We start from the raw sequence: 21,675 nt of genomic DNA, 5'->3' as shown, positions 1-21,675 counted from the left end.
CCTAGAATGTTGACGTTCACTCTTGCCATCTCCTGTTTGACCACTTCCAATTTGCCTTGATTCATGGACCTAACATTCCAGGTTCCTATGCAATATTGCTCTTTACAGCACTGGACCTTGCTTCTATCACTGGTCACATCCTCAGCTAGGTATTGGTTTTGCTTTTGCTCCATCCCTTTATTCCTTCTAGAGGTACTTCTCCACTGAGCTCCAGTAGCATACTGGGCACCTACCGACCTGGGGAATTCCTCATTCAGTATCCTATCATTTTGCCCTTTGATACTGTTCATGGGGTTCTCAAGGCAAGTATACTGAAGTGGTTTGCCATTCCCTTCTCCAGTGGACCACATTCGGCTGTGGTCCATGTGATCAGATCGGCTAGTTTCCTGTGATTATGATTTCAGTGTGTCTGCCCTCTGATGCCCCCTCGCAATACCTACCGTCTTATTTGGGTTTCTCTTACCTTGGTCGTGGAAAATCTCTTCACAGCCGCTCCAGCAAAGTGCAGCCGCTGTACCTTACCTTGGACGAGGGGTATCTCCTCAAGGCCGCCCCTCCTGACCTTGAACGCAGAGTAGCTCCTCTCGGCCCTCCTGCGCCCGCGCAGCCACCGCCTGTTGGATGTGGGGTAGCTCCTCTCGGCCGCTGGCCCTGGCCTCAGGCGTGGGGTAGCTCCTCACGGCCGCGCCTCTTTGCGTGGTTCGTTGCGCCGGGACCGGCATCTCTCGGGTCTGCACCGCCAGGGCCGGCGTGAAAAAGTTGGCTTAAAGCTCAACATTCAGAAAACAAAGATCATGGCATCCAGTCCCATCACTCCATGGGAAATAGATGGGGAAACAGTGGAAACAGTGTCAGACTTTATTTTGGGGGACTCCAAAATCACTGCGGATGGTGATTGCAGCCATGAAATTAAAAGACGCTTACTCCTTGGAAGGAAAGTTATGACCAACCTAGATAGCATATTAAAAAGCAGAGATATTACTTTCCCAACCAAGGTCCGTCTAGTCAAGGCTATGGTTTTTCCCGTGGTCATGTATGGATGTGAGAGTTGGACTGTGAAGAGAGCTGAGTGCCGAAGAATTGATGCTTTTGAACTGTGATGTTGGAGAAGACTCTTGAGAGTCCCTTGGACTGCCAGGAGGTCCAACCCGTCCATCCTAAAGGAGATCAGTCCTGGGTGTTCTTTGGAAGGACTGATGCTGAAGCTGAAACTCCAGTACTTTGGCTACCTCATGCGAAGAGTTGACTCATTGGAAAAGACCCTGATGCTAGGAGGGATTGGGGGCAGGTTGAGCAGGGGACAACAGAGGATGAGATGGCTGGATGGCATCACCAACTCGATGGACATGAGTTTTAGTGAACTGTGGGAGTTGGTGATGGACAGGGGGGCCTGGCGTGCTGCAATTCATGGGGTCGCAAAGAGTTGGACCCGACTGAGTGACTGAACTGAACTGAGGCAGATCCAGATTAGTCTTTTGGTAGGGCAGGGGTTGAGATAGCCCCACTGTCTCTGATTTATCCCCACTGTTGTGACAGGATGTTCTGCATATTGTGAGTTTTTTGGCCTGTTTCTTTGGTGTTTTGTTTTGCTTTTCTATATGAGCTTCTTGTTATGCATGCACAGATTAGAACTGTGCCAAAGATTGAAGGAATTCCCTCTGCAGCTCTCTGGAGCCCTATCTCTGTGGAGCTTCCTCTTCCATAGTCTACCCTGAAAGTTCTAGCCACCAAACCCTCCCTGAATTCTAATCTGTGTCTCTTTAGCTCTTCAGTACTGCTGGGCTCCAGTGGGTACTCTGTCCTTGTGTTGTAGCTTGGGAATGGCCTCTAGGCATTAAGCTTGGGCACTTGAAGGATTCATCTTATTTGTTTCCATTCTTTCAAGGACTAGAAAACTGCTGCAAATTGTCCAACTTCAGAATGGCAGATAATTCCTGTAGAATCTTATCTACATGGGCAAAAGCAAAACTCTGATTACCTCTTAACAGACACAGATACTAAGAAACAGTTTCATTTATTTCAAAATTCATTTTCAGTTCAGTTCAGTTCAGTCGCTCAGTCGTGTCCGACTCTTTGCGACCCCATGAATCACAGCACGCCAGGCCTCCCTGTCCATCACCAACTCCCGGAGTTCACTCAAACTCATGTCCATCGAGTCGGTGATGCCATCCATCCATCTCATTCTCTGTTGTCCCTGTCTCCTCCTGCTCCCAATCCCTCCCAGCATCAGAGAGTCTTTTCCAGTGAGTCAACTCATCGCATGAGGTGGCCAAAGTATTGGAGCTTCAGTTTCAGCATCAGTCCTTCCAATGAACACCCAGGATTGATCTCCTCTAGAATGAACTGGTTGGATCTCCTTGCAGTCCAAGGGAGTCTCAAGAGTCTTCTCCAGCTCCACGGTTCAAAAGCATCAATTCTTCTTAGGTTGGTGCAAATGTAATTGCAGTTTCGAACCATGAATTTTAAATCATTATAACTAGGTTCAGACACATCTTTATTAATGCAAAAAAGGAACCGTTACAATTAACACTTTTTTGCCAAGGAGAAATAAGTTTATTTATTCATGTAGCCTCAAAGTCTGTGCTTTAGGATTCAACAAACTCTTGGAAAGCATTTTCTCCCTCCTGATGGTTGTAGAAGCGTTTTCTCTGCAAAAAGTTGTTCAGATGCTTGAAGAAGTGGTGGTTGGTGAGAGGTCAGATGAATATGGTGGATGAAGCAAAACTTCGTATTCCAGTTCATTCAACTTTTGAATTGTTGGTTTTGTGACCTATGGTCAGACATTGTCATGAAGAAGAATTGGGCCCTTTATGTTAACCAGTGCCATCTGCAGGCATGCAGTTTTCATTGCATCTCATTGATTTGCTGAGCATACTTCTCAGATATAGTGGTTTTGCCGAGATGTAGTGGATCATATGGGCAGCAGACTGCCAAACAGTGACCATGACCGTTTTTCGGTGTGAGTTTGGCTTTGGGAAGTGCTTTGGAGCTTCTTGGTCAAACTAGTGAGCCAGGCACTGTCGATTGTGGTATAAAATCCACTTTTCTTCACATGTCACAACCTGATCGAGAAATGGTTCGCTGATGTTGCACAGAATAAGAGAAGATGACACTTCAAAACAGTTTTTTTTTTTATTTGCACTTGACTCATAAGGGACCCACTTATCAAGCTTTTTCACCTTTTGAATTTGCTTCAAAGGCTGAATGACCTTAGAATGGTCAACGCTGAGTTCTTCAGCAACTTCATGTGTAGTTTTGAGAGGATCAACTTCGATGACTGCTCTCAATTGGTAATTGTCAACTTCCTATGGCAGGCCACTCTACTCCTCGTTTTCAAGGCTGTCATCTCCTTTGCAAAACTTCTTGAACCACCCCTGTGCTGTACATTTGTTAACAGTTCCTAGGCCAAATCGGAGAAGGTAATGGCACCCCACTCCAGCACTCTTGCCTTGAAAATCCCATGGACAGAGGAGCCTGGTAGGCTGCAGTCCATGGGGTCACTAAGAGTTGGACACCACTGAGCAACTTCACTTTCACGCATTGGAGAAGGAAATGGCAACCCACTCCAATGTTCTTGCCTGGAGAATCCCAGGGACGGCGGAGCCTGGTGGGCTGCCATCTGTGGGGTCGCACAGAGTCAGACACAACTGAAGCGACTTAGCAGCAGCAGCAGCAGCCTAGGCCAAATGCGTTGTTGATGCTGCAAGTTATAACCAATCTTGAACTTGAATAAGGAAATAGTTCAAATTTGCTCTTTGTCTGACATCATTCCTCTAATCTAAAATAAATATAAAATAAACAGCAAGTAAGTCATTAGCAAAAAAATAAAACCAAAAAAAAAACAAAAAACAAAACACCATAAAGCAAGAAGTGTGCATTAATGATGTATAATATAACCACATTTTTAAAAGAATATATTCTAACATCAAACAGCAAACTTCAACAATGGAAAAACTGCAGTTACATTTGTACCAACTTACTTATCTGAGCTATATCTGTTTGAATGCAGAGTTCCAAAGAATAGCAAGGAAAAATAAAGCCATCCTCAGCAATCAATGCAAATAAATAGAGGAAAACAAAACCTGTATGCAGGTCAGGAAGCAACAGTTAGAACTGGACATGGAACAACAGACTGGTTCCAAATAGGAAAAGAAGTACGTCAAGGCTGTATATTGTCACCCTGCTTATTTCACTTATATGCAGAGTCCATCATGAGGAACGCTGGACTGGAAGAAGCACAAGCTGGAATCAAGATTGCCCAGAGAAGTATCAATAACTTCAGATATGCAGATGACACCACCCTTATGGCAGAAAGTGAAAAACTAAAGAGCCTCTTGATGAAGGTGAAAAGAGGAGAGTGAAAAGGTTGGCTTGAAGCTCAACATTCAGAAAACTAAGATCATGGCATCCGGTCCCATCACTTCATGGCAAATAGATGGGGAAACAGTGGATACAGTGGCTGACTTTATTTTTTTGGGCTCCAAAATCACTGCAGATGTTGATTGCAGCCATGAAATTAAAAGAAACTTACTCCTTGGAAGGAAATTTATGACCAACCTAGATAGCATATTAAAAAGCAGAGACATTACTTTGTCAGCAAAGGTCTGTCTAGTCAAGGCTATGGTTTTTCCAGTGGTCATGTATGGATGTGAGAGTTGGACTATAAAGAAAGCTGAGCACCAAAGATTTTATGCTTTTGAACTGTGGTATTGGAGAAGACTCTTGAAAGTCCCTTGGACTGCAAGGAGATCCAACCAGTCCTTCCTAAAAGAGATCAGTCTTGGGGGTTCATTGCAAGGACTGATGTTGAAGCTGAAACTCCAATATTTTGGCCACCTGATGCGAAGAGCTGACTCCTTTGAAAATACCCTGATGTTGGGAAAGATTGAGGGCAGGAGGAGAAGGGGATGTCAGAGGATGAGATGGTTGGATGGCATCACCGACATAATCGACATGGGTTTGGGTGGACTCTGGGAGTTGGTGATTGATAGGGAGGCCTGGCGTGCTGTGGTTCATGGGGTCGCAAAGAGTCAGACACGAATAAGCGAATGAACTGAACTGAACTTGTCTGTCTCTTTTGACTTAGGTCCCTGACATCTAGACCCTCTTTCAAAGGGCTCACCTAATTAGGTCAGTCTCTCTCTCTCCAGGATAATCTTCTTTTTGACTAATTGAAAGTCACTGATTATGGACCTTAATAACATCTTCATAATCCCTTTGTCTTTGTTATATAATATAACCTAGTCAAAGGAGTGATATCCCATCTTATATACATAAATCCTGGTCCACATTCAAAGGGAAGGGATTATACAGCATATGCACACCAGGGAGAGGGAATCTTGGGGGCTCTGTTAGAATTCTGCTGACCACAATTTGATTTATACTACAAGTATAATTTGAAGATTACAAATCATACTTTATATAGAGGATGTTGATAGACTGGAAATACTAACAAACTACAACTTTATAAACAGTTGAAAACAAATAGCTAAATTATTTGCTAAAGTAATCGTATCCTTAGTGGATTGTTATTTTTTTTTTCTTTCCTTAAAATATACTGATCTGATATGCTCATTATATTTTAAGGAAAAAATCTTATGGAAACATTGTAAATTTTCCATTTGTTTTCCAGTTCAGTTCAGTTCAGTGGCTCAGTCGTGACCGACTCTTTGCAACCCCATGAATCACAGCACGCCAGGCCTCCCTGTCCATCACCAACTCTCGGAGTTCACTCAAACTCATGTCCATCGAGTTGGTGATGCCATCCAGCCATCTCATTCTCTGTCGTCCCCTTCTCCTCCCGCCCCCAATCCTTCCCAGCATCAGAGTCTTTTCCAGTGAGTCAGTTCTTTGCATGAGGTGGCCAAAGTATTGGAGTTTCAGCTTTAGCATCAGTCCTTCCAATGTAAACATGTATAATTTTTTAAATCTTCGAGTTTTTCTTTTTATGTAATTTTAATACTTAGTTCTGTTCTCTGTTAACTGTTTGAAGTTCTGTGGTTAATATTCTCCTAGAAACATGAAAGAGGAGACTGAACACTGTTCACAATTGACAATGTAGTGTTGCTAAGCTACCTATGTTTTTAATTTGAAATATTAGGCATTTCATGGGGTCGCGGAGAGTCGGACACGACTGAGCGACTGAACTGAACTGAACTGAACTGAATAATAGGTAGCCCTTAAGCTTTTAAGTGTTTGCTCCTGACACATTGCAATGTTTTATATATGCTTTTCACCTCTGTATTATAGCTATTATTGTGAAAGTGAAAAAAAAGTGTATTTAATAGCAGTCAGTAGAGTACCTTAACTACATAAAATTAGTCATTTTATGAGAAGCTCTAATATGGACACAAATGAAATTATAAGCTATACTTTAATGTGAACTTACCTCAAATGCAGCTGTACTACAAAATGCAATAATTATACCAACTCTCATTTGATTTTAAGGAAAATCATTGTAGAATGCTTAAAATATTACCTATAGTTATTTTTAAAATAGCAATATTGTTATTTTCTGGAAATATCATTAAATACATACTGAAAAAGCACTTTATTTTATTATGTTGCTGTCATGCTATTCATGTTATTTTTTCTCAAAGTAGGATATCATATACTAAATGGTATTATTGTAGAACATCTTCTAAATTTGTGAAAGATGAATATAGAAAGATTCTTCTAGGTGCACTCTTTTATTAAAAGTTTTTCCTCTGTATTCCTCTTTCCCCATAAAAATAATTAAAGAAATACCTATCCATTGTAGAAAATATATTTTCAAAAGTATAGTTAAGTGTAGAGAAAAGATTGAAACTACCTCTAAACCTATTCTCTCACAGAAATTGTATTCAGACTTCAGTTTCCTTTTTTTGAATATTGTTATAAGATCATATTTCATACTCAATTTGCATTTTACTTTTATTTTCTTATTACATCTTTCCAAATCATAAAATTTAGAACATTCGTGATGACTAATTATGTTGATGTGCAGTATTTCTCATATTATCTATATAGTTTCCCATTTTTATTTTTTAAATAACAGTAAGAAGAAAATATTTGTGTAAAACCTTTGTCAGCATTTCTGAATTCCTTACTGTAGAGCCTAGCTAGGAATGCAACAGATTCTAGGAATGAAAAATTATGAACATATTTAAAGACTTCTGAACATGAAAATAGATTACTTTCCCTGAAAAGTTGACCATCCTTATTAACATTTACTGATTTAGTTTTGAAACAAGGAAGAAATAATTAGCATATTATTTTAACTTGCTTTTATGATCAAAAATTATATTTTTCAGGTTTTTATTAGCTATTTGTAATTGTAAAAATTTTCATTTCCCTGTAACATTTGTTCATAAATCCATGTGTCTTTTCTTACTCATTTTTGGCAGATCTCAAAGTACTGAATTTATCCCCCTTTCTGTCATGTTTTCTCATTTATTTGCCTCTTAGTTTGATTTATACACTTCATAAAATACCTGTTTTTCAAAAAGCTCTTTTAAAAATCTCTCCACCTTTTTATCGCCATTTATTGCTTTTAGACTTATAAATCCCTTTACTGTGCAGGTTGTCTGACATTTTATCTCTTTTTACCATATTCACCTGTGGGTGGTTGCTGGCTAAGCTCTCAGAGGCATTGCATTGTTTCAGATCCCAGAATGCAACTGGATATTCACAGAAGGACCCTCCTGGCCCTAATGCTTGATACTTTCAGGCTGCATCCTTTCTTTCATCAGGATTTTCTAAGTGCCAGAGTCCTATGAGTTTGGCATTGGACAAAGCAGATGCAAATCTCTTTCTGTCTGTCACCTTTCCCCTGCTAGCATTGTATGGCTGGGGCATCACTCTTCCCAGTGCCTGGCTTTTACCATCACCATGATTTTGTTCCATGTGTCTCTGCTTGGGTGTTATCTCCTCCTCTCCATCAACTTACATATGACACCTTGTTCAAGGGATGCTCAGGTCTGGTGCACGGGGATGACCCAGAGGGAGGATAAGGGGAGGAGGGAGGTGGGAGGGGGGTTCAGGAAGGGGAACTCATGTACACCCAGGGCGGATTCTTGTCAAAGTATGGCAAAACCAACCAATATAATATTGTAAAATAATTAGCCTCCAATTAAAAAAAAAATAGTTAAAAAAAAATAAAGATTAAAAAAAAAGGGCCAGCTCATCCAAGAAGTCCTTCATGAATAGCCACCCACTGACAGTCCCCTTAGCTTGCAGGCCCTTTGACACATGCTCTTCACAATGAAATCCTTTGTAACTGCTCTCCATTGGTACTGTTAACGTAGCTACCATTATGATGGACTCCTGGGTGCCACTGTACAAAAGTAATTAAAAACATTTTTTTTACATGTTATATGTTTACATCTAATTCTTAATCGTGTGAAGTATATTTTGGTTTGTAGTTTGGGTTTAGAAACAAAACTGATTTCTTTTCCAGATGTTAACCCATTGTTAGAGGACCAGTAAGAATATTTCCTTGCTTGTTGATTTGTTATAGTTGTTTTATAATATCCAATATAATATCCAAATTCTTGGATACTGAGCTGATTGCCTACTTTCTATTCTGTTTCATTGATCTTTTCTATTCTGTATCAGAAAAATATTATAGATTAGCTTTATCATATCCTCTTTGATATTCAGAACTGTTTACCCCTCTATACAGTAATATAGATTTTTATCATATGAGATGAATTTATAAAATGAGATTTTATAAATTTATAAAATAAGATTAAAAATGAGATATTTAGCCTCATGCTGTGGATATTCCCAGATATTTTATGTTTTTTAATGCTGTTGTGGATGAAATTGGTTTCTATTCTGTTTTCCAACTCATTTTTACTGGCACATTGGAAGGGTATTTTTTATATTTATCTCAGATCTGAACTCTTTGTTCTCAATAATTCTAAGAGTTGATTTTGTGTAGTTTGTTGATACCTAAAAGTCTGATGCTAGGAGGGATTGGGGGTGGGAGGAGACAGGGATGACAGAGAATGAGATGGCTGGATGGCATCACCAACTCGATGGACATGAGTTTGAGTGAACTCCGAGAGTTGGTGATGGACAGGGAGGCCTGGCGTGCTGTGATTCATGGGGTCACAAAGAGTCGGACACGACTGAGCGACTGAACTGAACTGAACTGAATTGTAAAATTTGCAAATATGAAAATTATTTCTTCCATGAGCTGACATCTGGATTGGCTGGAAATTCCAGAGTGATATTAATTTAACAATATTAATAGTGGGTATTTGTGTCAGAAAAAAATCTAAAATTATGGTTAAGGTAGAACAATGGTCAACTTTCTGTTGGAAGCAAAATTATAGTTAAAAACAAATCATCTTTAATTATCCTGCTAAGTCACTTCAGTTGTGTCCGGCTCTGTGTGACCCCATAGACGGAAGTCCACCAGGCTCCACTGCCCCTGGGATTCTCCAGGCAAGAACACTGGAGTGGGTTGCCATTTCCTTTTCCAGTTAATTATCCTAGATTAAATTAATTGCTTTGCAAATTTACCATGTGTAAGATGCATCAAGATTCTGGGAGAAACGAACATTTCTCTAGCAGAGGGTTGGGTAGCAGGCAATATCCAATGAGTATGAATTGCTAACTAACTTCAAAAGGAAAGAAACAAGACTTGAGCTAGAGATTGTAGTTGGGAGGAGGAAGGTTAGAGAGAAGTGAGGTGAGTTAGTCTCTAGATTCACCCACTTTATTTCCCTGGGAGCAGTTCCCAGCATGGTGACAAGTAGTCAATTTCTTCCCAGGAAGACTACAAGAAGAGCTAAAAGTGAGCATAACTGCAGCTCCCTTAAAGTGAGGGGTACAGGGCAAAGAACATTCACAAAATTTACCTCTAGAAAACTCTGTAGCATGACTTCTAGAAAGTCGGCTATCCATACTGTTCAGGTGAAACAGGTGTTTGCTGAAGTCTTTACTTAGTGAGATTTAGCTCAGATGAATGAAATGGGGTTGAATTTCTTGTTCTAGAATGCATCAAGAGAATTATCTTGACAGACTTCCCTCGCCTAAACCAATTTCATGATCAACAAGGAGCTGATTAGCTACCCTTCATGCTGCTTTTTTTATTATAGAAACTTGAAAAGTATGTAGATGAGAACTTTATTTTCTTATGATAATAAAGGGTCAGGATTTTTCCTTCTATATTAATGGTCATCTCAGTGGATGTATTTCATAGCTTTTGATGAATAATAAGCCATTCCAAAAGTTAGTGGCTTAAAACTTCAGCTATTTATTTGACTCGTAAGTCTTGAGGGTAGTGATTCAGGCTGCGTTTAGCTAAGCAGTTCTATTCTTAGCTGGGCACCCTCATGAGTCTCTGGTCAACCTTATCTTGGATAGGCAATTCTGCATCTGGGAGGTGGCTGGTTGCTGACTGGAGGACTTGAGTTCCTCTCCATCTGATGTCTTTTTTACCTCCAGAAACCTTGCCTAGGTTTGTTTCTCATGGTGGTAACAGAGGTCTAAGAGAGAGCAGAAGCAGGCAAAGAAAGCCTCTTGAGGCTCGCATGGAATTAGGACACTGTTGCTTATGTTCCTTTCCGTTGGCAAAAAGAAGTCACAAGGCCAACTGATTCATGGAAGAAGGATACAGAGTATACCTCTTGATGAGAACTGCCATAAAGCAATATATTCGAAGTGTGTGGACACAGGGAAGGAAGTATGGGGAATTAGGATTTTTTTTTCTGTGATTAGTCTACCACAATTCGGTGAATAAAGGACTCAGAGAGGTGCTTAGGACACTATCTTCCAGCTCCCTTTTACCGTAACCTTTTGTCCCTGTATCTTATATTATTTTGTCTTTATGCTATTTATTTGGTTTTGGCTTCTTGGGCATTTTTATTCAAATCCATGTCAAATAAAGTTATTCTTTTGTTTTTTATGAAACAATTTGGAGTGTTTTTACTCATGGACCTAACCTTGGTTTTTCCCTTTTTCTTAGAATACTGTCAGTATCTCCCAACAGAGCATGTGGATGTTTCTCACCATCCACTTAGATTTGGATCCTTTCAGATCTGTATCTGAAGAATAGTTGTTCAACATTTCCCAGTGACTGGCGGCCAGTCATCAGATGTGGTTTTGGTAAACTAAACTAGGGTTATCTGCTGCCGTGCTGGGTGTGCTTGGGTTTTGGACACTTTAAAAAGATGAAGTATGTGGAAGAAACATTGTTTCTTAACATATATTATTGAAAGGATTTTTCCTGTATTTTCTCTTCTTTGCAGAGATTTTCATTTGGATGTTGAGCCTTCTTGGATGCAGTAAACCATTGTCCGTGCCCGCTACCTTCTAATATGCTCTTTACTGGGAATTATATTCAAATAGATGTAGAAAGAAGTATCGGAGAAGGCAATGGCACCCCATTCCAGTACTCTTGCCTGGAAAATCCCATGGATGGAGGAGCCTGGTGGACTACAGTCCATGGGGTTGCTAAGAGTCGGACACGACAGAGCGACTTCGCTTTCACTTTTCACTTTCATGCATTGGAGAAGGAAATGGCAACCTGCTCCAGTGTTCTTGCCTGGAGAATCCCAAGGACGGGGGAGCGTGGTGGGCTTCCATCTATGGGGTCGCACAGAGTCGGACACAACTGAAGTGACTTAGCAGCAGCAGCAGCAGAAAGAAGTATGCCATTAATTGTTTGGGGAAGAGTTGCACTAAGCTGGCTGCCTCATAAAGTCACTGTCTGTGGCAGCACTGTTTCTCTTAAACAGCAGGCAGAAAAAGGGAGAGAGCTAAAATCCCTTTCTCAGCTGACAGAATTACCTATTTCACAGAGCATAGCAATCTTTTGCATCCTGTGTACTGTTCAGAAAACCGGGCCACCATTAATTTGTTTCTGTACCTGGTTTCCAGACTTACAGGTAGTGAGATTGTCTGAGGTTTGTCATCAGAGGTTAAGTTAATTCTAGTGGAGAGTGCTGTTGTTTCTTTCTGCGCCTTTTTATGTGGCTTTCCAGAGAAGATGGGAGCAGCTGCACTAGCAGGATTCTTCATAGATGTCATGCTAAGAGTCCAGACTGTATTTAATTAATAATTCATTTTCCATTTTTTGTTAGTCAAACATATGTAATGAATATACAATAAAAATAGAGCAACTGCAAATAGTAGTTTTGAAAGGCTGAGATTTGCTACTTTTGTTAGCTTATACAGTGTTGTAATGTGAATAAATATACCATTACATAATACTTCTGGAGTAATGACATACATTTTGCGGTCCTCAATTATTGCCTTCAGAGTTTGCCATTGGCAAACCACAGCTCTAGCACTTTGCTTTCCCCTCTTGTCCTCTCCTGGGCATCAGTGGTCTAAATGTGGGACATATTTAGTTGAAGGATCAGGAAGCAGTGCCTTCAGAATTCTCTGAAACAGTTTTTAAAATAACAGATTCAAATAACTATCAGGACCAATCTTTGGAGAAATGCTAGTTACTTCTAAAGAAGTTACGTGCAAAGTCACTTCAGTCATGTCTGACTCTTTGCAACCCATGGACTGCAGCCCACCAGGCTCCTCTGTCCCTGGGATTCTTCTGGCAAGAATACTGGAGTGGGTTGCCATTCCCTTCTCCAGGGAATCTTCCCAGCCCAGGGATCGAACCCAAGTCTTTTATGTCTCTTGCATTGGCAGGCAGGCTCTTTACCACAAGCGCCACCTGGGAAGCTACAGTTGTCTTATCTCTGGCAACTGTTTCTGGCTTCTGAGTTTAAGATGTAATGGTAAAATCACAGCCTCGGGCAATCCATCTCATTGAAAAGTAACTAGAATTCCTACAGGTGCAGAAGTAAGATTTGGTGTTAACTACTTGATTATTTATTTCAGTAATCTGTATTGAATCACGGTGCCTAAATGGTGTTCAGCATTTTCTTACATGACTTTGTTTAAACACCACCTGAAAGTTTTAGGGCTCTTGAACTCTTGAAGGTTCACATCTCCTGAATATTTAGCACTGAAATTCATTAAATTAGTTTATAGAACAATTGTCTATAGTATAACCTGTTCTTCTACAGTTCATAGTTTAATGCAAGATTTTGACAATATTCATTTAACTTTTTAAAAGTAATAACCTAATAACCTGTGTGTGTATGTGTATTTTCAAATACGACATAAATCAGACTCCTAGTTACTGGGGAAAATCTGAATCACATCTCCTCAACCAAGTCAATACTCTTTAATAAAAAGTGGATTCTCAGGGAGCATCTTCTGACTACTATATAAAGGTGTGCTTCCACTAATAATAATATATATATTTTTGAGTTAATAGCTCTTTACTAGATAATCATTTCCCAGTTGTGGAAAAATAATTTTTTATCTTAAGCTTGTTCATCCGTTTGGCAAGAGTTACCAATGTTTGACTATTAGAGAATAAACAGGACAAAAACTGAGCAGTAGTTAATCATGTTTATTTAGTTCACTCGTTTTGTCATGTCACATGCTTATGATACTTATATTCCTGCCTTTAATATAACTATGTTTTATATTAATTACTATAGTTTTCTACTGAAATTAAGATTTTTCAGTGTTGCACAATGTTCCAAGAGCTTACAAACCATCTGAAATGGTTTGAGAACCACTAAATGGCAAGCCACTCCAGTACTATTGCCTGGAAAATCCCATGGATGGAGGAGCCTGGTAGGCTGCAGTCCGTGGGGTCACTAAGGGTCAGACATGACTGAGCGACTTCACTTTCACTTTTCACTTTCACACATTGGAGAAGGAAATGGCACCCTACTCCAGTGTTCTTGCCTGGAGAATCCCAGGGACGGGGGAGCCTGGTGGGCTTCCGTCTATGAGGTCACCCAGAGTCGGACACGACTGAAGTGACTTAGCAGCAGCAGCAGCAGCAAGCTTATCATACATGTTGATGTCTGACAAAAACCATCACAATTTTGTAAAGTAATTATCCTGTAATTAATGGCACCCTACTCCAGTATTCTTGCCTGGAGAATCCCATGGACAGAGAAGCCTGGTAGGCTACAGTCCACGGGGTCGCATAGAGTTGGACATGACTGAGCGACGGAATGGAATGGAATGGAATGGAATTTAAAAAAGTACTAGATATGTTGTGTGCAGTAGGACTAATGTAATTAACACTGCCTTATATTGTATATGGAGTTTATAGAGTAAATTCTAAGAGTTCTCATTAAAAGAAAAAAGAAGTCTTTTTTTTTATATCACATTACAGTTGTTGCAAATTTCTTGAAGTATTATTTTCAGCATGACTTTGAAATTATTATGTACAACATTTTAATTTAAAAATTACATGTTACTTTATCAAAATTTGGTTTTTTAAAGTTTTGATAACTACAACTTCAATATAGTAATTTCCTTTGTTAAAAAAAATGAAAAGGATCACTTAATTGAAAATCAGACATTTGCATAAATAACTTCTCCATTTATAAAATTAAAAGAAAATAGAATTTCTTATTATCAAAATATCCTTTGGAATATTTTCAGTGAGTTTATAATCTTATAATTATTAGATATTGTAAAGCAGGTATAATAAATTTATAAGAATCATGGCAGTGAATTAATGGCATGGTCCTTATTGATTTCTAGTAGATTTAACTTGTGTTATTTTTTCTCTCCCTTCCTCTTTCCCACCTTCCCTCTCCTCCTTCCTTCCGTCTTTCTTTCCTTTCTTTTTTATTTTTCCATGTGATAATTTGAAGATTGAGTGAAGAGCATTCGGTGTCCAGGTTTTGTAGGGGAAAAAGCAAAATATAAGATGTGGAAACCACTAAAAGATTTATGAGCCTTTCTGGGATCTAGTTTACATGGTGACTGAAGCAAATTTCAGATTACAGTTTTTCACTTTAATCCATCCTAGAATAGGATTCTCGTAACTATCCTCACAATCTTGGCTCGTAATCCGGGAAGTATTAATATAACTCATAAAGAGACAGTAGTCACAGACCTTCAATTTCAGGATCATAATGTAGCTGGTGAAATGACAAGTAAATGGGGAAGACTGATCTGCCTTTCTATGCTGGAAAAAGAAACATACAGGACATGTTTGTATGTGTGGAACCTGCAGATAGGGAAGGCTAACAGTACATTTAATTTAATCTACATTACTACTCCTTAAAAGCACACTCTGTGAGTTACCTATTTTCTATAAGTGTTTATCTATTGTTAAATTTATAATGTCATTCTTGTTTTGCAGAAACCAAAGCTGAAGGATTGGCATCCTCCTGGGGGTTTTATTCTGGGATTGTGGGCACTCATTATCATGGTTTTCTTCAAAACTTACGGAATCAAGCATATGAAGTTCATTTTCTAGATGTGGTGATGTATGAAGACTGCACGAAAGGCTACAACATTGGATATAAGTTCATGTCAATATATTTTCAAAAATACGTTGTTCTTGTGTGACTTGGCAGAAAGTATAAGCAAACTGTAAATTTGAATGAACTATTGGTTTTATAACTTAAAAGAAAAATTTTTGTTAATGTAAGTGCTAAATGGCACTAAATGTATTTCAGTTTTTCATTTTGTGTGTTATTAAAATATTGGGATAAAGAGATCACAATATACTCACTGACTTTTTGAAAATAAGAATTTCCCCTTGTTTAATCCCCTTTCATTTGGAAAAGAAAAAAGTGTGAAGACATTAAATTCTCACTAGCAGTAATATTCTAATGTATATTCTCCTGGTCTTTTTCATATTTTTTTCCAAAATAGACATCATAGAGAACATTTTTGTCAGTTGTCATTTTGCAGTGTGTTGTCAGCCCTTTGACTCTCCTTGGACATTCTTCAAGGACATATTGTGAATGGCTGTGTACCATCTATTTTATGAATGTACAGTAATTTATTTAATATTCTTCTATAATTAGACTACTTACTTTGTTTCCCAAATTTACTTTTGGTTCCTTCTTTGATGTGTTAATATGGACTTCCCTGATGTCTCAGATGGTAAAGAATCTGCCTGCCATGCAGGAGAACCAGGTTTGATCCCTGGGTCCGGAAGATCCCCTGGAGAAGGGAATGGCAACTCACTCCAGCATATCTTGCCTGGAGAATTCCATGGACAGAGGAGTCTGGTGGGCAATAGTTCATGGGTTTGCTAAGGGTCAGACATGACCAAGTGACTAACACTTTCATGTGTTAATATTTTATTTATCAGCTATTCCTGAAATTCTACAGCTAAAATTGTAAATAAATGTGAAAAATCAGTTTTTGTAATCTATGGTACTGACAGCCTCCAGGGCTTTATTTACTGTCAGTTTATCTGGAAAATTTAAGATCTTTGGAAATGTCATATATTGACCGCTCAAGAGAAACAAATCCCATCATTTTTCATTTCTAAGCATTCTGTGATCCTCTAGAATTGATCACCTCCTTTTCAGTTTCCTCACTGAAAAAGATATTGCTTCATTCTGTTTAAGGTAAACCTTGCCCACTGGCTGGGTCTGCACTTTTTCTGGACAGTCCCATAAAGTGGATAGACTGCAGGAAAAATTCGTGCTTGTGGCCATGTCCTTGTGTGTGACTGATGTATCGTGTAAGTCAGTAAGCCTCTTGTCTGGTCTCTGATGAGATGCAAGAGCTCATATCCCCACGACTGACTTTTTCATCTTGCTGGCCATCTTCTATCTGTCTCATAACTGGAAATGGTATTGAGATTGTGCTTTGCTGTCAGGCCCAGATATTGTTTGTTCATGTATGAGGGGGAGAAAGAAATCCTGAAAGTTTGAGTATTCATGTCCCTGGGATACATTTTTTTATTTAATCTGTTTTATCCAGAGACTTTGTGTTAATCTTAAAATCATTATGAAGATATGTTTTGTAATTATAGGAAACATTCAGAAGACAACTCTTTCTCTACAATAAGACCTCTTAAAGTTAATATTCTTTAGACTCTGTTTTCCTCGTAGCACTTAAAATATTACCTTTTAATTATATGCAAAATGATCATTCTTTTCACAGGCAAAGGATTAACTGTGTTATCTCTCAGGTTAGAACAAATGGTATTGAAGCTTTTTGCAAGCTCTGAATCTTCATTTTAATTGATCTTTTTATTGGTGTACTAGGTAAATGAAGAAGGAAAAATTTTATCTGATTATATGGAAGAGCATCTTTTTGTACGTAGAAAGGAGGAAAAGCAAACTTAAATTCCAATAGCTGGATTTTAATAGTCCTATGAGACAAAGGTTGACTGTGTCATCCTCTGAACCCTTACACAAGGTCATGGACACTATGGTTGGAGGGGGTAAGCTACTTAGATTAGTATAGGAAATATAATTGTTCTTGAGCCAAAGTAATTTAGTTTGAATATAATGAAGCATACCCTGATGGTAAAAACTGCTGTAAAGGAAAAGGATTCCTCTTCAGATATCGAAGAAGGTGCCCTTCTTAGTTAAAACCAAACTGGGAAAAGTAATACTGGATATAATATACAAGATTAATTGTATTGCGGGCAAATTTCAAAGGGCAGTTATTTCTTTCTGTTTCATTATTGTCAGAATACAGTTAAAGCAAAAAGCTTGAAATATGTTAAATGCTTAGCTCATAACCATAATCTTTTTACGTAAAGCATATTCTGCCTTCAATAATAAGTAAATCCTGTGCATATGTTAAGTGGGTAATATTGTAAGTGTAATTAAATGGCCCAGACTTTAAATGATAACATAAAAGCCCATCCTTAAATATATTCTCTTTGAGTCACAAAGAACTGAGCAACTGAAAGGTGTTTTCCTTTTGCCTTTCTCACAGTGTTGTAGGGAGGATCAGATGAGCTGATGATATGACTAAACCCTTTGGAAACTGTAAATATTTGGTGGTGTTATTTTTCATGTTTCTGGTTAGGAAGATAGCAAGGGGAAAGTTAATGGTGCCAGGGTCCCTTTTTCTGTTGTACTTATTTACCTTTCTAAGCTACGCAGTGTTATTTCTATTCTCTTTGGTATTTTTTCTCTCCTTCCCTACAGTGCCCTTCAGGGAGACAAGGATACTATAGATAAATGGATCCCAGCAGACATGTCCTGACCTTTTTGGGGAGGGACAGGATATAATGATGCTGTTCAAAGGCAGCCTGCATAAGAAAAAGAAACCAAATGATGTGGATTTTAAAATTATGAAAGACATTCATTTGCAGTTTATGAAAGAGAAATGTAGTTTGGATGCAAAGCTGATTAAATTGGATCAAGAAAAATTGGAATTAAGTACAAAAAATCATTCATTCATTTATAGTTTCCATTTTTATATATCCTAAGCTAGTTGAAAATGATGATTCCCACAACAAGCATAACTCAGCTTGTTTCTGCTTACTGAGTATTTTCTGCTATGGTATATGTTGATATCATTTCTTCCATTATGTATGTTGTACGGCAGAGTTACTGTTACTGTGGGAATCATAATTTGAAATTTTGACTTGTGTGTTTCTGGAATCTTTACAATAAATGTTACATTAGCATAGACATTTTTTTTTTCATTTGAGTTTACCAAAATTAAATTCATCTATAACAGATACTGTTTTAACTTATGAAAGAAATATTTTATAAACATACCACAAGGTATAACAATAAAATGAGATCAGTCTCCATTTTTTTTTATGGAATCAACTCCATTACTTTATTGTCACATTTCCTATCTGAGTGCATATACCTGCGTGTGTACCTGCTACATAAACATAAAAGTCTTTCAGTTCATAGCCAATATGTGCTAGGTTGCTTCAGTCGTGTCTGACTCTTTATCACCCCATGGACTGTAGACTACCAGGCTCCCTTGTCCATGGAATTCTTGAGGCAAGAATACCGGAGTGGGTTGCCATTTCCTACCCAGGAATCAAACCTGCATCTCTTATGTCTCCTTCTTTGGCAGGCGGGTTCTTTACCACCAGTGCCACCTGGGACGATACACCTTAGCCAGTATCTTTTTTCCCTTTTCTACTGTTTTGAACGTGTGCTGTAAAACATTTGATGCAATTTAACTGAGTATACCCTTTAATGGGATTGATATACATGAAGGTGTGGTCAAGAAACCCATTATTAAAAATTCATTTACACGAAACATGGAAAGGTGGTCACTGTCTTTTTTGCTTCACTTGTGCTGCTTGCAGCCTCAGAGACTTCAGAAGTCTTTCAGATTCACCTGAGGTATACACCCAGTCAGCATTTACTGGGTGCTGCTCATATGATATGACCCTCTACTGATAATGGAAGTGCCAGCTCTGACTGTGCTAGGATCTCAGGGACAGCTGGCCAGAACAATGTAGATCATTTTCTTAGGGGTCATTTAATATGATCATAAATGTAAAGCCCCTTGTACAATACCTGGCATACATGAGAAATTCAGCGTTTTGCTCTTTGCTGTGCAGGGCTCTACCTCGCTCTTATTTTTAACCTCTACTCGGGCCAGGTATCATTCTTTAAAGATCCATTAGCCTTGGTGTTCTGGGCTGTCCTGTTCACTTCAGTTTTCAGCAGATGTTGTCTTGAGGTAACAGTTCCTTTTCACTATCAATGCTGTTCAACAATTTCAATCCATAGGCTCTCTTGCCTGCCTTTTCACTTTCCCCCCCATTTTAGAGAGGTTGAGGCTTTTCTCCATCTTCCCTCAGCCTTAGTTTTTTGTTATCTTCTCTCTCTGTAGCTTATCCATTCTGTTGGAAACATATGTTTAGCATGAATACTGGACAGTCCAGCCTCACCCCAGGTCCTAATGTCCAGATAATAACTCCATCTGAATTCCTCTTTATTCCTCCCATCACAGTGGCCACTGCATTTCCAGAAGACCTCCTCTTTTCCCCACACCAAGTTTATAATTTTTAAAGTTTCAAATGAGGGAAATCCTGTTGAGGTCCTTTAATGGACTGGAACCTGGTGGTCCGGAGTCGATGATGAAAAAGTGAAAGAAGGAGAGAGGCTAATATTTCCTGGGTTATGCAGCCGGCTTTCGCGTTCCAGGAAATCAGCCAGAAATAGACAGAGAAAGAAAGAAAGACACAGGGACCCAAGCTCTGATGGAGCAAAGGTGTTTTAATCAACATGGTGTGGGCGTATATACTGTTTTACAAGGTAGTTATTCTCAGAAGGCAATCCATATTAGAGTTGTAAACAATCACTTTTACTGTATGGTTCATAAGAAGGAAGAGGGTACTTATCATCATATTGAAAAACTAACAAAGGAAATGCCTGGATCCCTCAGCCCCGGGAGAGGCTTGCCTCTCCTCTTAATTCCTGAATATTCAGGAATTAATAAGGAACAGAGGATTCCTGACAGATCCAAAACAGCACACAGGAACATTTAACACCTCCTGTTAAATGCTTCCTGACAAAAACCAACTAGAACAAATATAGGCTGAAAGGGGAATTTGCTGGAGGGATATAAGGCTGTCTCACAAGCTTGTGAGAAGGGGGTCTGGTGTGAGCCTCATCAAAGACTGCCATGTTCCTGGATTCTCTTCTTAGCCTGTTTCCTTTCTGGTTTTCTCACATGGCTGGTGACTCCAGAGCCCCACGAACTATGCTTTACCACAAAAGAGAAAAAAGTTACTCCCTTTCTTTATTTCTAGTTCTAATAGTCTTGGGAAAGAACTGATTAACATTGTTGGCATCAAGGGTTCACCTGTCTGGAGAGTCAAGGTCCTCTGGCCGCAAACCCCTGGCTATGAGCATTCTTCCTAGAGAAGGGAGAGCTCACAGGAGCCAGGCAGCCACCTTTGCTACTACTTTTCTACTAATCTGCTAATCTGTAGGTGATCTGTAGAGATACAGCATCACTCTGGCGCTCCCTAGAAATGCAGAATGTCAGACCCTACTCTGGACCTACTGTAGCAGAGTCTACATTTTACCTGATCCCCAGGTAATACACACACACACGTAAGTAGGAGAAACACTCATCTACACCTTCTACTAAACAGTTTTATCTCCTAAAAAGGAGATTGCGAAATGGTTGTGAATAGTCATTTGTAGAATAGAGAGCATGGGTAACATATTTTATGGGTGAATTGACTTTTTAAGCATTATTTTTAACTCCTATTTAGACTTTTAAGACTACACTACTCTCATTCTCATAGTTTAATGCTTAAAGTGTGAGAGTGTTAGTTGCTTAGTCCTGTCCAACTCTTTGTGACCCCATGGACTGTAGCCTGCCAGGCTCCTCTGTCCATGGAATTCTCTAGAGTGGTTAGCCATTCGCTTCTTCAAGGGATCTTCCTGACCAAGGGATCAAACCCTGGTCTTCTGCCTTGCAGGCAGATCCTTTACCATCTGAGCCACCAGGGAAGCCCTTGAATGCTTAAATGAGCATCTAATTAACACTTATTGTATGTCGTGTGTGCATATTCTTTGATACACCTGTCATCAAGAAGTGGAGTCTAGGGACTTCTTGGTGGTTCAGCAGTTAAGAATCCTCCTGCCGGTCCTAGGAAGGACTGGGCTCCAGTTCGGACAGGAAGGCGAAGCTCAGTGCCTCATCATTTTTCTTAACAATGACATGGAGTGTGCTGGGAAAACTGACTTAGAAAAGACGCAGGCATTTATTCTCAGTCATTCCAAGGGAGTTTGGGCCTGAGACAAGATGGGTCAGGAACTTCAGTCACAGGTTGGGAAAAATAGCAGCCTAGCTTTGTCACAGTATTTGAAACAAACAAACAAAAAAAGAATCCTCCTGCCAATGAAGGAAGGGGACACAGTTTCGATCCCTGGTTCTCGAAAT

At 39.2% G+C, this 21,675-nt stretch overlaps 1 protein-coding gene across 2 annotated transcripts in view; it reads left to right on the top strand.

Annotated features, from left to right (window-relative positions):
- Positions 1–19,026, top strand: part of PIGK (phosphatidylinositol glycan anchor biosynthesis class K) — a 142,045-nt gene extending 123,019 nt beyond the window's left edge. Inside the window, exon 11 of one of the 2 annotated variants that reach the window (XM_055401653.2) lies at positions 15,179–19,026. In XM_055401653.2, the coding sequence (XP_055257628.2) occupies positions 15,179–15,295 (117 nt within the window). In that variant the 3' untranslated portion in view covers positions 15,296–19,026. Of the gene's footprint in view, positions 1–11,240; positions 12,165–15,178 lie in introns of those variants that run through there. The other variant, XM_088835397.1, reaches the window with a different exon arrangement.
- Positions 19,027–21,675: the final 2,649 nt, after the last annotated feature.

Source organism: Moschus berezovskii, chromosome 4, assembly GCF_049115385.1.
Source record: "Moschus berezovskii isolate FMDL1 chromosome 4, NW_MosBer_1.0, whole genome shotgun sequence".
Classification (NCBI taxonomy): Eukaryota; Metazoa; Chordata; class Mammalia; order Artiodactyla; family Moschidae; genus Moschus; species Moschus berezovskii.
The sequence above is the reverse complement of the archived record's forward strand: the minus strand, read 5'-3'. Positions and strand labels throughout refer to the sequence as shown.